Raw genomic sequence first — 14,721 nt, 5'->3', positions numbered from 1 at the left:
ACGTGCGCAGCTGTGTTTACATCCTTCTTTGGTCCATCTCGTTGCTCTCTGAAACCAAAACTTGGACTGGTCGGTCCCAAATAATTACCCTGTCACGCTTGCCAGTGATGTTTTGTGCCACGATTACTGCGTCATTAGCTACTAATTTCAGCAGAAAGGGGTAAAAGCAGGCTGGTGAACAAGCAATTGGCAATTACGTGTTGATTCTAGGAACACTAGAGGAGAGATGCTGGTAGAATTCACAGAAAGAAATAAGCTTCAAATAATGAACACGTTTTTCAGGAAACGTAGCAACAGAAAGTTGACCTGGAAAAGCCCTAATGGTGAAACAAGGAATGAACTTGATTTCATACTTTCTGCTGATCCCAGCATAGTGCAGAATGTAGAAGTGATAGGTAGGATAGAGTGCAGTGATCATAGGTTAGTGAGGGCTAGGATTCACCTCAATTTGAAGAGAGAAAGAGTAAAATTGGTCAAGAAAAAACAGGTCAACTTAGAGGCAGTAAGGGTAAAAGCAGACAAATTTAGGCTGGTACTTGCAAACAAATATGCAGCCTTAGAACAGAGAGATGATGATGATGACGTAGAGGTAATTAATGAAACTGTAACTAGGTTGGCTTCAGAGGCAGCAATTAAAGTGGAAGGCAAGGCACCAAGGCAACCAGTAGGCAAGCTCTCCTAAGTAACTAAGGACCTAATAAAGAAACCACAAAGAATGAAAGTGTCCTACTCAAGAGATAAGATAGAATTCGCAGAACTGTCAAAACTGATCAACAAGGTGAAAATAAGTGATATGCAAAACTATAATGTGGAAAAGACTGAAGAAGCTGTAAAAAAATGGACGCAGCCTGAAATCATTGAGAAGGAAACTTGGCATAGGACAAACCAAGATGTATGCACTGAAAGATAAGCAGTATAATATCGTCAACAATCTTGAAGATATAGTAAACGAAGTGGAAGAATTCTATACTGACCTGTACAGAGGTTCCACAGCTTCCTTAATTCTACACAAGAAAAGCAGGAAGATACCTAGAAAGAAAGGGGTCAGACAGGGAGACACAATCTCTCCAATGCTATTCACTGCACGCTTGAAGAAGTATTCAAGCTATTAAACTGGGAAGGCTTAGGAGTAAGGATCGACGCTGAATATCTCGGCAACCTTCGGTTTGCCGATGACACTGTTCTATTCAGCTACAGTGCAGACGAATTACAACAAATGATTGAGGACCTTAACAGAGAGAGTGTGAGAGTGCAAGGGGGGTTGGGTGGGGGGGGGAGTGTTAACAAAGCAAGGCAAAAGCAGTCGCATGTTTCTTGTGCAGGGTATCGTGCGATGTTAACATCACATTTTATGATGGCTTCTACATGATACATTGACTAAGCAAACTGAAGTGCTGCAAGGAGGGAGGATATATATGTAAGAATTTTCAAACGCACAGGCGTGACTAATAGATGTGGAAAGCTTCACGTCAAATATCCAAGAACAGCAACTCAGTCTGTACTGGGTGGGAGAACATGCTAGCGCAATTAGGACTAGTTGCAGACACAGACTAGAAGAACATATACGACGGACAGGCACGTTCTTCTTTTAGTTCACGTCTTTGTAGTGCTGTTTCTTTTTCATGTATCGTGTTTATTTTGTTTTGCATTAAAATGTTTAAAAGTACAGATTAAGAAGTATGAAGACTTATTTATTTTCTAACATGTTTTCTACACCAGGACCAGTTGGTGTCAACTAGTGCCAGCACCTTTTTCACTGCAACACATCAGGGCAGCATCACTTCGACGCTTTCAGTGGTCTTTAGGAAAATAAGTCACAGCTGGTTCTTGTTCGCTACTGTGTCTGAGAGAAATAAAGTAAGAGCACATGAAAATGTTCATTCTAGTGCAGTGAGGGGGTTAACTCTTTCGCTACCATGCCTATTCAAATCGATCGCCAGTGAATGATGCCTTAGAGCGCCAATCTCGACTTATTGGAGCCATTTCTTATCCATATAAGGTAATGGAGTAAGTACAGGCACTGCACTTTCAGAATCAGTTAAAATTTTCACACTCCGGCGATGTGCGTATGTTGTGGCGAAAAGAAGCATGGCTGTCACCTTCTGCTGCGCTCAAAAAAAAGCATGCCGCTTACGATTACACCGCACTAGCATCAAAGTTTTGTAATCAGATGACTCCCAGCATGTCACGAAATAAATTATATCGTCGGCATTACCTAAGTCCAGCAGTGCTGAGCGGTGATAATTAACCGAAAATTACGCCACCCGTTCACTAGTGAGCTTTAGTTTGAAGTCTGAGTCGTTTTATTCTGCCGAAGTGTATTTCTCAAAGTCCGCCGCATGTCCAACATGTGGATGCTGCTTTTGGAGCCAATTTCCAAGAGTTTCGGTGACGCTTCTCTCGTAAAATCCCGGCAAGGGCCACTGCCAGTGTCACTGCACAGTTATTGAAAGTCGCTCCTATGGCATCGTCCTGTGCTGCTGTATTGCGAAAAAGGTGTCTTGATCAAAACTATGCTGCACCCGCACTTCAATCTAGTGATGATGACTCGAGCTATGGTTCCGAAGGTGACAGCAAAACGGATTCAAGCTCTGACTGCAACAATGTTTTGAGTCAGCATGGCACATCCGCAGCTGTTCACCGGGGAGTTTCCTTTACGGCCTTGAGTGGTCTCCTTCCTTGTGGGTGCTTATCTGCTGACCTTTTTCCACGACCTGAGAGCTCCACTGATTATCTTCAGGGTGCATACTACGCTTGGTTATGATGTGCTGCCATCGGCAGCAATGAAACTACCGTTTATGCCAAGAAGGCCGTGGCACATCTCGACTCAACACTACGGATCAGTGCAAGACAGTTCACAACGGTGTGGGATTTTTTTCTACTGTTCTTCTCTGCAGAGGTGATAAAGACAGTGTGCAAAAATGCAAACAGATATGCTTGGATGCATAACCTTGTAGTTGCCCAGCTACGCTGAAAGCGATCGGTCCTGGAAGAGGTACATGACTCTAGACGAACTGGTGAAGTACGTTCCTTGGACTTCTCATTGGACCATCCTCAGAAGAGGCCAAAAGCAGAACTGCAAAATGTGTTACGAGGAAGTTGAACAAAAACCGTATGTGTTGTGGGAAAATTTGGAGGGCACATATGCTGCACAAAATCCTGAAACTGCTTCACCGCATGGCATGAACGATTAACTGGTCTTAGTTTCGCCTCTGTATCCAAATAACCGCGGTGTACTGAGCATTTATTTTTTCAGACAGTGTTCCGGGGTTATTTAACTTTAAAATGTATATTTTGAATGCTCTTTGATAATATTTCTGTAGATATGATGTTTTTCATTATTGTTTTTATCAACAGGCAGCAAAAATTGCACTTTCTAGAATTTTTTCGTTTTACTTATTATTTTTTTTTGGCAACGTATATCTTTGGAAAGAACATTTCATTATGCACTATATACTATGCAGCAATGTGTGCAGGAATATATTTTTTCAGAGACATATTTTTCAGAGACATAAAAACAACCATTTTCTTGTGGTAACGAAAGAGTTAATGATTGTGCAACAACAATGTTAGGTTGGATTCTTGGAACATTCAGATATAGGTTGGGATTTGCAGCTTTTTATTTTGTGAAAATTTTAGGTGTGATAAATGTAATGCGCAGCACCCTCCAGCACCTGTGTCTCCGCCGCCGCTGCTTCCGGCTTCGCCTGCGCCCCCTATTGTGCCAGGTGCTGTGCCTTCGGTGATGCCCGCCGCTGTTGTGGAGTCACCAGCGCCTTCAACGGCACCACCAGTACTCCCAGATGCTGCCAGCATTGCTGCAGACATTCCAAATTATGACCCCAATGACCCGGTCAACCAGGCTTGGTGGAACGACACCCTGTCCTCTTTAGGACTCAGCGCTGAGGGCGGCCCTGGTGGTGGCAATGATGGTGACTTGGCCAATGGTAAGAAGAGCAAGAAATGTCCTGTGTGGATTAGGCTTACTTGCCAAGTTTCATGATTTTATTCTGATGTGTTGGATTTTTAGAGCTTGTTTACGATTGTCATAGTGACACAAATAATTCTACAAATTTTCATTTCAGAATCAGAATCAGAATTTATTATTAGAAGTTGGGTTACATTACAAGTATTTAGTATACAGAAGGAGGTCCCATAGTCAAAGATTGTATCGGGACCTCCTGTACAAAAACAGTTATTATAGTTAAAATCTCAAAGCAACAGTAGCATATAAGGAAGTATACAAGCAATAAGAAAAGAATGGTTACAGAACAAAATACAGAATTGATTACAAATAATAACATAGTGTAGCATATCTCATGGTAGCAGGAAAAATTGTGTGGGAACAAAATATCAACAGCTTATTTACAACAACAAAATAAAAAAAGAAAAAGCGAACAAGGACAGACTACAGTAATCCTTGTCATTAATCTAGCAATAAAAACTGCATTTTTAGTTCTCTTTTAAATTGTGATAAAGATCTTGCGTTTTTCATTATGTGATTTTTCATTATTTGCATCTGATTTAGAGCAAAACTGACTTTAAAAAATATTTACGGCAAATTCAACATGCATGTTGGAATCGCTGTCAAGCAAAGCTTTCTTGAAATTTTTTAATTAAATATTGCACAAAAAGACACGAAATGTGCAATGCTGGTTCAACTCACATTAATATCTATGTGAAGCTAGACATTCATGAAGTGGCAGATAAATGCTTTGTACTAGGGGTGTGCAAATATCAAGAGTTTCAAATATGAATCGAATTTGAATACTTAACTTCAAATATTCAATAATGATATGCACATGCATTTATTAATATAGCAAGTTGGGCTAAATTGTTATCTTGGAACATTGTGAAATGCAGTTTATGAAGTTATGTACATCAATACATACAAGGTGTGTTACAGTTACATTGCAGCCTATCTCATTTTGAAATAAAATCTGTCATTTTCATTTGCACTGGTGCTCTTGAATCACAGGAAGTAACAAAGCTGTCCAGAGAGTATGTTTTTGTGCACTTCCTCTGGCACAGCTTGTTGAAGAGGGAGTCTTGCAACATTCTAAGGTATCCTAAAGCCTCGGCTAGAGTTACACAGGATTTGAATCTACCATTGCATCTTCCTCGTAGCACTCTTGTTCTGGACAAACACTGGAAACAGTTTCCCATTCTGATAGTTCAGCACAGGTAACGAGGTCACTGTCACACTGTACATAGTCTTCACACAAAGTGTTGCTGTCAGCATCCAACTGGTGACGGACCTCTGTACACATGCTGGGGGCGGTCACCTCGTCGCACTGTCCCTCGTCCTCACTTTCACCGTACAGGGGGGGAAGGGCCTGATTTATGCCAGCACTTTCTAATTCTACCTGGTGTTACTGTCCACCAGTAGCCTGTGACCATCTCGGCTGCCTTCCTGATGTTGATGGGGACATTGTTGCCGATCTTTGTGTTGATTCAAATGCACTGAACATGCCACCGTGACTACTTAACCTTCCAGTTGCCACACACACAGTAGTAAGGCATCTAAGCAACGTGAACTGTGAAGTGATTCCAGATGGAGACCTGGCATCGCCCAAGCAGCGGTTACCACGCGCAGAGATTGTACATATCATACACCTCAAGCCGTATTTTACATGGTGATGTTAATATAGTGTACTGGAGAAACAAACTTTTTTTTTTCTGTAGTTGCGTCTCCTTCCAAAGAACTGCGAAGCATTTTTTTTGGTCCCGACCACAGAACACATTTCTTGCCTCGTGTGGATGTCCATATGAGTGCTAGTCCGTTTGGTTTATTTTTTTTTGTCTTACCTCATTTTTGTACTTTCTGTGTACGTCCTGTGTTTGAGCATAGAGTTAGTGCGAATTACTAAATTTTACTATTCACGTGAGCCAAATACACAATGTTTTGGTATAACGACTTACAGCTATAAACTCTCTGCTGTACAAATGTCGATTTATCGAATATTTCAAATAACAAACTTTTAGAAAATCCCCTTCAGTTTTCCCATGCATTCTATCAAAAAAATTTTCAGTTAAAGAAATTTCTGAAGAGCAAATATTTCAGTTGAATGAACTTTATCAGTGGACCCTGGCTCATTTTTGAAATCAGCTCAATGCAGTTGTGCACTCTGCAGGGCTCGCATAGCCGATGCCCGTCGCCCCCAGATTGCCCGTCTAGTGGCAGCGGTGTAACATCGCTTGTGCTTACAGCGCCATCTAAGCGGCCTTGCGGGAGACGAAAACGAGTAACATGGTGTGTCTATTGTTTCTTTCCCATCAGTTTTCTTTGGCCATCTTCGTTTTGGATAACAGCAGCAGGATTGCAGTTTGTGCACCCACTTTCGTAATGAGGTTGACAAGACGGAAGCGACTGTCTTTCAGACAAGCTCAATACCCTTCAATGCTGGACAGCGGTCAAAGGCAAGTGGAGGTTGTGAAGCATTATAGAATTGCACCATTGACATTGCATCGCTAGAAGAAGAAACTTCATTCAATCCCACCAGGAAACGACCCTGCACACGATATTTCAAAGCTGCGATCCCAACCAGCGGAAGCGACCGAACAGTGGACACAGAGCGCACAACTGTCTTCGCCGTGCGCTCTGCCTGCTCCGCTCTGGTAACCTGACACCAAGGCCAAGCCCCGACTCCGTCGAAGGGGACAGTGGAGCTGCCTCCGAAGAACAGCCACTTGCGCACCTCACAAAGCCGACCGTCCCAGATGCCCCTCGACCCTGGGCAGTCCTCTTGGCCCTCTCTCGCGGCCTCCTGCCGTAGCTTCGGAACTGGAGGCCCGAAACAACGCACTCTAAAGAAATATATATATAACATGGTTGGCGCTGGTCTGTGACAGGGTCCAAACCCATACTTGGTCACCAGACTCATAGGTAACTTGTAGATGGTGGAGATTGTACCTTATTGCATCTGTACACTGCTGCTGTCTTATGTGCACACAGGCCAGTTGACGTGCTTCCTCGGCGCGTTGAATGTACTCCTCGACGTCAGGAGCTAACTGATCGAGCTAATCGATTTCTTCACACGAAATCATGGCGTCCAGCAAAGTGGTTTGAACATCTCAACCGCAAACAAGGCGAAACGGCGTGAATCATGTAGTTTCCTGTGTGGCAGTGTTGTACTTTACATATGGCAGGATTTCGTCCCACGTTTTGTACTGCACATCCATGTACATAGAGATCATGTGTGCCAGTGTTTTGTCTTTCTGTCAAGCCATTAGCCTGAGGGTGGTATGCAGTGCCCTTTCGATGACTCGTGTAACTCAACTTGAAGATGTCGTCCAGAAGCTTCGCCGTAAATGCCGTCCCTCGGTAAGTGATGATGAATGGCGGTGCGCCATGCCGAAGCACAATGTGATGCTAAAAAACTGGGCAACTTCAGATCCTGTCCCGCGTGGTAGTGCCTTCGTCTCAGCGTAACGCGTCAAGTAATGAGTTGCAATAATGATCCGCTTATTGCTGGAGGAAGACAAGGGAAATGGTCCAAGAAAGTACATTCCAACTTGATCAAACGGCGTACGTGGAGGGTCGATGGGTTGTAGAAGGTCTGCAGGCTTCAAGGGTGGTGACTTGCGGCGCTCCTTTCACGTAGCACGCAAGCAGTCAGTCTAGGCCAGGAGTACAGTTGCCGTACCCTGTCCAGAGTCCTTGAGCAGCCCAAGTCACCAGTTGTCGGCTCGTTGTGGCAGGCTAATAGGATGTTGTCGCGAAAAGCTTGAGGCACTACTAGAAGATGTGGTTTGTCGCACGCACCTGTGTTTCTTTTGTGTAAGATACCCTCTCGTAGGCAAAATGACGACAACCGTCGCGAAAGTGGGTGAGGAATGGACGCGATGCCGCCTTCTAAGTGAGGATGGGCCTTAACTCGGCCTCGCCCCCGTGGGCCACTGTGGTTAGTATTCCCGGCGCAGGCGGGGCGATTGGTGCTGCACCACGCTCAGATATGTACAGTGAGTCGGAGAAAACCGCCACGGCATAGGGGAGCGTGACTGGTGTCGAGCCGATGGGGATCCGTGCTGCTGGGTAATGTATTCTACAATTTCAGGAGAATGCTGGCCGAACCTAGGTCGCGGCGACTTTGCTGAGAATCCGCGTAGTACGAGCTCTCAATAGCACTGGGGGTAGACATGCCCAGCTTCGCCACAGTGAAAGCAAAGCGGACTGCGATCAGGTGCCCGCCACACGTGTGATTTCCTTGGGGCTTTTTGGGGGTCCTGGTAATACGAGGCCGCTTGAACGGGCTGTAGCATAGCCGGGCACATGGTGCGACGCGGGGAGGAAGGTGGGGCAGGTTGCCTCAAAGCTTGCTAATATGACATACGGGGGCTGTCAGTTCTTAGCAGTCAAGCTTCTGTGTTGAAGGGTGGTTCTCCTAGCGCATGCTGGACTTCGTCACGGAGAACGCTGGACAAGGAGCTGAGCATCGGCTATGAGGGTACTGACAGTTTCTGGAGTTCTTCGCGGTTTACAGAACGAATGAGCTTTCGAAAGAAATCGATGTGGCCCCTGAGAGCTCCAAAGAAGTCCATAGGGGAGACAGCTTTCACTTGGCGTTCGTATGGTAGTGCCCGCTGCCGAAGAGTCTGTTCCATGGTGACGGCCTCAGAAAGAAATCCTGACAGTCTTGGGAGGACTGCGCACGAGACCGCCGAACAGCTGCTCTTTCACTCCGCGCATCAGGTACCGTACCTTCTTTTCTTCCGACATGCTGGGGTCGGCTCGTCGAAAGAGACACATCATGTCATTGACATGCGCTGCGACACCTTCGTTCGGCATTTGTATACGGGACTGGAAATCACGCTCAGCTCACTCTCGGCGATCAGGGCTCCCATACGTCTCAAGAAGCCGGCGTTTGAATTCTACCCATGAAGTCGGGGCATCTGCACGGTTCTCATACCAAACACTTGCGTCATTGTTAAGGCTGAAATATATGTTTTTCGGTTTTCTGCATCATCCCACTTGTTGAACATGGCAACACGTTCATAGTGCACCAGCCACTCTTCAACATCCTCATGTATGGCGCTGTGAAAGGGATTCGGTGTTTGCGGATTGAGCGTACAATGAATCGGTGTTGTGCCTTTCATACCGGTTGGGGTGGTCGGAGCTGCCATTTTCTCTGGGAGGAGTCCAAACTCGGGCTTGTCCACGGATCCTTCGGCTGGCGCGGTGTACAGGCATAACCACCAGTAAGGGGCTGGAGCTCCTGCTGAGCGGAGGGGTTTGGTGCATAGATTAGAGAACCCCACACCTCCACCAGTTTGTCACACGCTAAGGCAAGAGCAAGCAACAGTACCGGCAGCCAGACACGAAGGGACAGTACTCCAGCTGGCGCAGGATCTTCCTTGACTCCATCGTTGTCTACGCCGCTTTTGCTGGGCACGCAATGCTGACTGCTTGCTGGCTTAAAAAACCAGGTGGCAATATTAAGTTAATGACTTTCGTGAAGTGGTACGAAACACATCATTTCAGCACTTGTATTCCAGTATGCCGGGGTACTGCGCACCAAACTGCGCAAACGGCATGGAAGGTTGACAAAGCCTTCTACGCGGTGCCGCGCGGACGGACGAGACCGGCCAGCTCCGAAAGTGACAGGATATGCTAGATGCATTCACCTTGTTTACGGAGGTGAGTTCAGCCCCGCAGGGGCGTCTGCGTGAGCAGGCGTTTGGTGTGTTGTGACACCAAGTACCCGAGCACACGAGGGTTGGACCCTCCCGTGTGTAGCTGTGCGTGGCTTAGCCGTGTCGGGGGAAAGGGGGATCCTGGAGGTTGAGCCGATGCTGGGTGCTTGGACCTTTAAGGCCCCCCGGTGGAGGCAACACACCTCTTTGGCCTCTGCTTCACATAGACGGCCCCTCCAGACTGACCCACCTGGAGGAAATCGGCAGTCACCTTTTCCTGTCCCTCTATTCAATCTTTTGCTTTCCCTCTCGCTATCTCTTCTTTCCTGTCTTCTTATCACGTCTTCTCACTTCCAAATTTCTAGGCGGCAAGGGTTAACCTGGTTTATGTATCCAACCTTGGGTATTTTATATCGGGTTATAGTGGCTACGTACAGCTGGCGTCTGCGTTTCCTCCCGGACTCGTGGCGTCCCCTTGTTGGGCTCGGTGGTGGGCGGCTTGCATAGCTGCCAAAATTAAATTATTCTGCATGGCTAAGATGTCATTCCCCCCCTTTCTGATCATCCTCTTTGAAAAAGAGGACGCACTGAAGAAACTTTTCAGCTATTCAGCCAGCACAAAGAAACTTTTCCCCGCTTTCATGTGATACACAGTCAAGATCCCGAAAAGACAGGTAGAACTATCTCACCTTTCATCGTAGCTAAATGCCTTACCGACACACTAGGTGCTGGCTACAAAGTGACGAAAATGAGCAGTGACGACCTTCTTCTTGAGGCCCGCGACACTCAACAGCATGGCAAACTCTCTAATCTCCTAGCATTCTGTAATGTGGCAAACACCGTTACTCCCCACCGATCATTGAACACGTGCAAAGGAGTCATCTCTGATGAAGATCTATTGAGCCTAAGCAAGGAAGAGCTCCTGGAGGGCTGGAAAGAACACAATGTTATTCAAGTGCAAAGAATAAAGATCAAGCGAGACAACCAAGATATTCCTACTAAGCATCTCATCCTTACCTTCGCATCGAGCGTGCTACCAGAAACCCTAGAAACGGCATATACCAAAATTAGTCGGGCCTTACATCCCAAACCCCCGAAGATGCTTCAAGTGTCAGAGATATGGCCATGGTTCGCAAAGCTGCCGTGGCCAACTAACCTGTGCAAAGTGTGGCGAACACGAACATGAATCAAACAACTGTAATGGTGCACTCCACTGTCCCAACTGTGATGGTGGACACGCAACATACTCTAGAACTTGCCCTACATGGAAAAAAGAAAAAGACATAATCACAATGAAAATCAAACAAAACATGTAATTTCAAGAAGCGCGGAAACGTGTTTCCTTTTTCCATACCTCAGGGTATGCTGGTGCGGCGCGCAAGGGGGCAACGTCACAGCAGACTCCGGCTCCGGCCAAACCCACAACGAGTGTGGTTGCGGCCTTGCCACCAGCCCCCCTGGCATCAGCAGCCAGCGCTGCTGCGCCGTCCCCGAAGGAGGGTTCATTGACCTCTGGGCTGGTGGCCTCCAAGGCCCTGCTTTTCGAGGCAAGGCCTACGGTTAAATAACCCCGCCCGTGTGAGCGGAAGTCCAGCGGCTCCCAAGAGTCGATGGACACAACCCTGAGCCAGAAGGCGCATCTAGCGCCTCGGGAGTGGCGCGAGTCTCGTGACCGCTCCAAAAAAGACAAAACCCGTACCATAATCACGGGGCCTGAAAAGGCTCCATAAGTCATTTCTCTAACTTGACTCCTCTTGACACACAGCATAAAAACATGAACATTATGGCTACACAAATAATACACTGGAACGTTAGAGGTCTTCTCCACAATCTCGATGACATTAAAGAATTCTTACACAAACATAACCCAAAGGTGCTGTGTGTTCAGGACACGCATCTTAAATGCACACAAACAAACTTTCTTTGTTAGTACGCCATCTACCGTAAAGACTGCAACGATGCGAATACCTCATTTGGTGGTGTAGCAATAGTTGTTGACAAGTCCGTAGCTTGTCACCATGTCGCCCTTCAGACGCCCCTTGAGGCAGTGTCAATTTGGGCAATTCTTTTTAATAAATTGATCACTGTATGTTGCTTATACATAGCCCCTAATTTTCATCTGGAAAAAAGGGATTTTTATAACCTAATTGACCAGCTTCCAGACCCTTGCATACTCGCAGGCGATTTTAATGCCCACCACACCATGTGGGGAGACTCGCGATGTCACGCGATAGGTCGTTTCATTGAAAATTTTCTTGTTAACTCCGGTGCATGCCTCTTCAACAAGAAGGAGCCAACTTATTGTAATATTCATAATAATTCATATTCATCAATAGACCTGTCTATTGGCTCGGCTTCAATCTTCCCGGACTTGCAATGGCATGTAATAAAAAATCCCTATGGAAGTGACCACTTCCCTGTAATGTTAAATTCAATGCCTCAACATGAATGCTCCCTACATACACCCCGGTGGAAACTAGCCTCCGCCGAATGGAATGATTTTAAGGAAGCAACTTACTTATCACGAGATCTTATCACTGATTTTAACATAGACAATGCAGTAGCATATTTTACTTGTTTTTTAATCGACGCAGCTGAAAAGTTCATTCCCCAAACACAAAGTCTCTCTTGTAAAAGACGGGTACCCTGTTGGAATGAACAGTGCAGACTGGCACGAAAGAAACAAAACAAAGTGTGGGGTTTGCTGTATTGCTCCCCGACTGCAAAAAACCTCATAAAATTTAAACTGGCAAAGTCACAAGGAAGGCGCACGCGGAGACAGGCAAGGAGGGCTAGCAGCTGGGAGAGGTTTCTCTCGGCCATCACTTCCTACACCCAAGTGTTCAAAGTATGGAATGGCGTAAGAAAGATAAAGGGGCAACAAATCCACCCTCTGCCCTTAGTGGACGACCAAGGGAACAAGCGAACGCTCTGCGCGAACACTTCGAACATGTATCAAGCTCCACACATTACACAAAATGAATAAAGGGAAAATCTGACATCCACCCGTTCGTAGCAATTGCTACAAAGGAAACCCATACGGGTTCCGTGAAAGAAAAGCCTCAGAGTTGACGAAAAATTCGTCCTGGTCCGGGACTCCCAAGTTGAATGGACGACACGTCTGTGTCGCGCTGCACATGTACGTCAAGAATGTTAACTTCCTAACTCACCCAATTTGCTGTGTTGCTTGTACGATTGTTCTGACTATACGGGTCTAGAACAGTGCGTTCAAAACAAAATAAATACTAGCAGATACAACTTGCCTGCTGCACCCTGGCTTTTCTCCACTGCTTTTTTCTTTCTTTTTTTTTTGTTGGCATTCTGCTTTTTCATATGAGGTCGCTTGATGTACTGGTGTTCATTGTCTTGTAGTAAGCGAAAACATAGTGCGCTCCTGCTGATGAGTGTGGGGTTCTTACACCCATGCTGTTGGGACAAAGGAATGACAACACAGTAGTGCAGACAGTCACAAGGGCATTTATTTCACCTTTCATAGATCAATGCCTGCTAGCCAAGTTGCTGTCCACAAAACATGCCGACGGGCGCACGACAAATCTAGAAGTCCGACTCACCGCGACTGGATAACGAGCGAATATGTTCGCCCCATGCTGGATCCCAACGCCTGGTCGTTTGCCTGTACGGTCACGTGAACGGTGGCGCGTTCGAAGGCGGCCACGCGAGACGGTCTTGCAGACGCATTGATCGGCGCACGCGTGGCATGTCCGCGCTGCTTGCCGTCCCGGACCCAAAGAGAGAGCATCTTGTCTTTCCCGCAGCCAAGTAACCCCGCCATGAGGCGGCGCTAGCAGCACAACACTCGCGCCATCTCTCGCACTGCGCTTCAACCACTCCGACTGCCGCGGGCGCCCGGCCACGCGGCGAAGCCGCACTGCAGGAGATGGGAGCTATGCGGGAAAACAAGATATCAGGGGACGCGTGAGAGTCACGCATCCCCACATGAGACAGCTGTGATAGCTTCAGCATTCACCGCCTTCAATATGCTGGTTGTTCGATCTGCCTTAGTCGACGTAGGACTGTGAAATTATTTTTGTTTACGTCTAATAGTCGCTGTGTTATAGTAAATTAACCTGAGCGTATGAAGAGATAAAAAAAATTGTCGTATTACAGTCTGCAATGTATGAATGATTTCTTTGCAAGTTTGCCATATTATGTGATTAGTGCAGTAAAAATAACCTGTTGTTACTCGTAATAACTTGTTGCCTTTCCAGTGGCTTTCAATTCGGCCCCCCAAGGCTCCAAGAACCAGCACTCACCCCTGCTGCCACCAGCCATTGCTTATCCATTCCCTTGTACGAAATAAATTTTATCTAGAAGCTCGTGCATCTTGAATCTTTCTGCGCGTGCAGATTAACTGCTAAGAAGCAGCTGAAGGTTAAGTTTGCTGTATGAATCGTAAAAATAAGCTTTGCATAATATGTGTGCATGGGAAAACTTGAAATCCACTTAAATCTACGTGTCTGTACTGCATATATCGAAAGCGTGCAGCAGCGGTGAACGACAGTTAGTGATGAATGAGAGTCATGGTTAACATTCACTGACATAAATGCAAGCACGATAGTTCTCCTGGCGCTTCAAAATTATTTGAGCCAAAATGTGCTCACATAATTGTTCACCACATATGTGTGGTTTTCTTTAAACACCCTTTAAAACATTTCTTGCCTTCTGGCCTCCACAAGAAAACTTCATATGCATGCCGAAAAACATTGCACTGGTTTTTGTTGCAAGGTAATACGCATTTGCATGCGAACTTTTGAGCTGTTCAAGCCGTGGGCGTAGTCGAGATTCTATTTAGAGGAGGGTCCTACTCCTTAGATGTACGTACGTGCGTGTGTTTGTATATGTGCGTGTACATATTGTTACGTCCAAGCGCGTCAAAGGGACGCGGGGATCAAGAAGAGAGGGGAAGAGGACAACGAAGACTGTGCAGCGGCCATTCCTGTTCTTCGTAGCCTGCCGTTCCTGCCCTCGCACGCCTAAATAAACCCCTTTTCCCCGTGCTTGTAACAATATGTACAAGCAAACTCAAAATTTCAGGGGGTTGGCACCCCTCCGGCTACACCAATCATT

General features: G+C 46.2%; 1 protein-coding gene across 10 annotated transcripts in view; it reads left to right on the top strand.

Annotated features, from left to right (window-relative positions):
- Positions 1-14,721, top strand: part of LOC142587326 (egl nine homolog 1-like) — a 249,396-nt gene that overhangs the window by 38,159 nt on the left and 196,516 nt on the right. For all 10 annotated transcript variants that reach the window (XR_012829463.1, XM_075698230.1, XM_075698235.1 and 7 more), the window contains exon 3: positions 3,662-3,947. Coding sequence is in view for 9 of the 10 variants with exons in the window: in XM_075698230.1 (XP_075554345.1) it covers positions 3,662-3,947 (286 nt within the window). In the remaining variant the exon portion in view is untranslated. The remainder of the gene's footprint in view (positions 1-3,661; positions 3,948-14,721) is intronic.

Source organism: Dermacentor variabilis, chromosome 7, assembly GCF_050947875.1.
Source record: "Dermacentor variabilis isolate Ectoservices chromosome 7, ASM5094787v1, whole genome shotgun sequence".
Classification (NCBI taxonomy): domain Eukaryota; kingdom Metazoa; phylum Arthropoda; class Arachnida; order Ixodida; family Ixodidae; genus Dermacentor; species Dermacentor variabilis.
The sequence above is the reverse complement of the archived record's forward strand: the minus strand, read 5'-3'. Positions and strand labels throughout refer to the sequence as shown.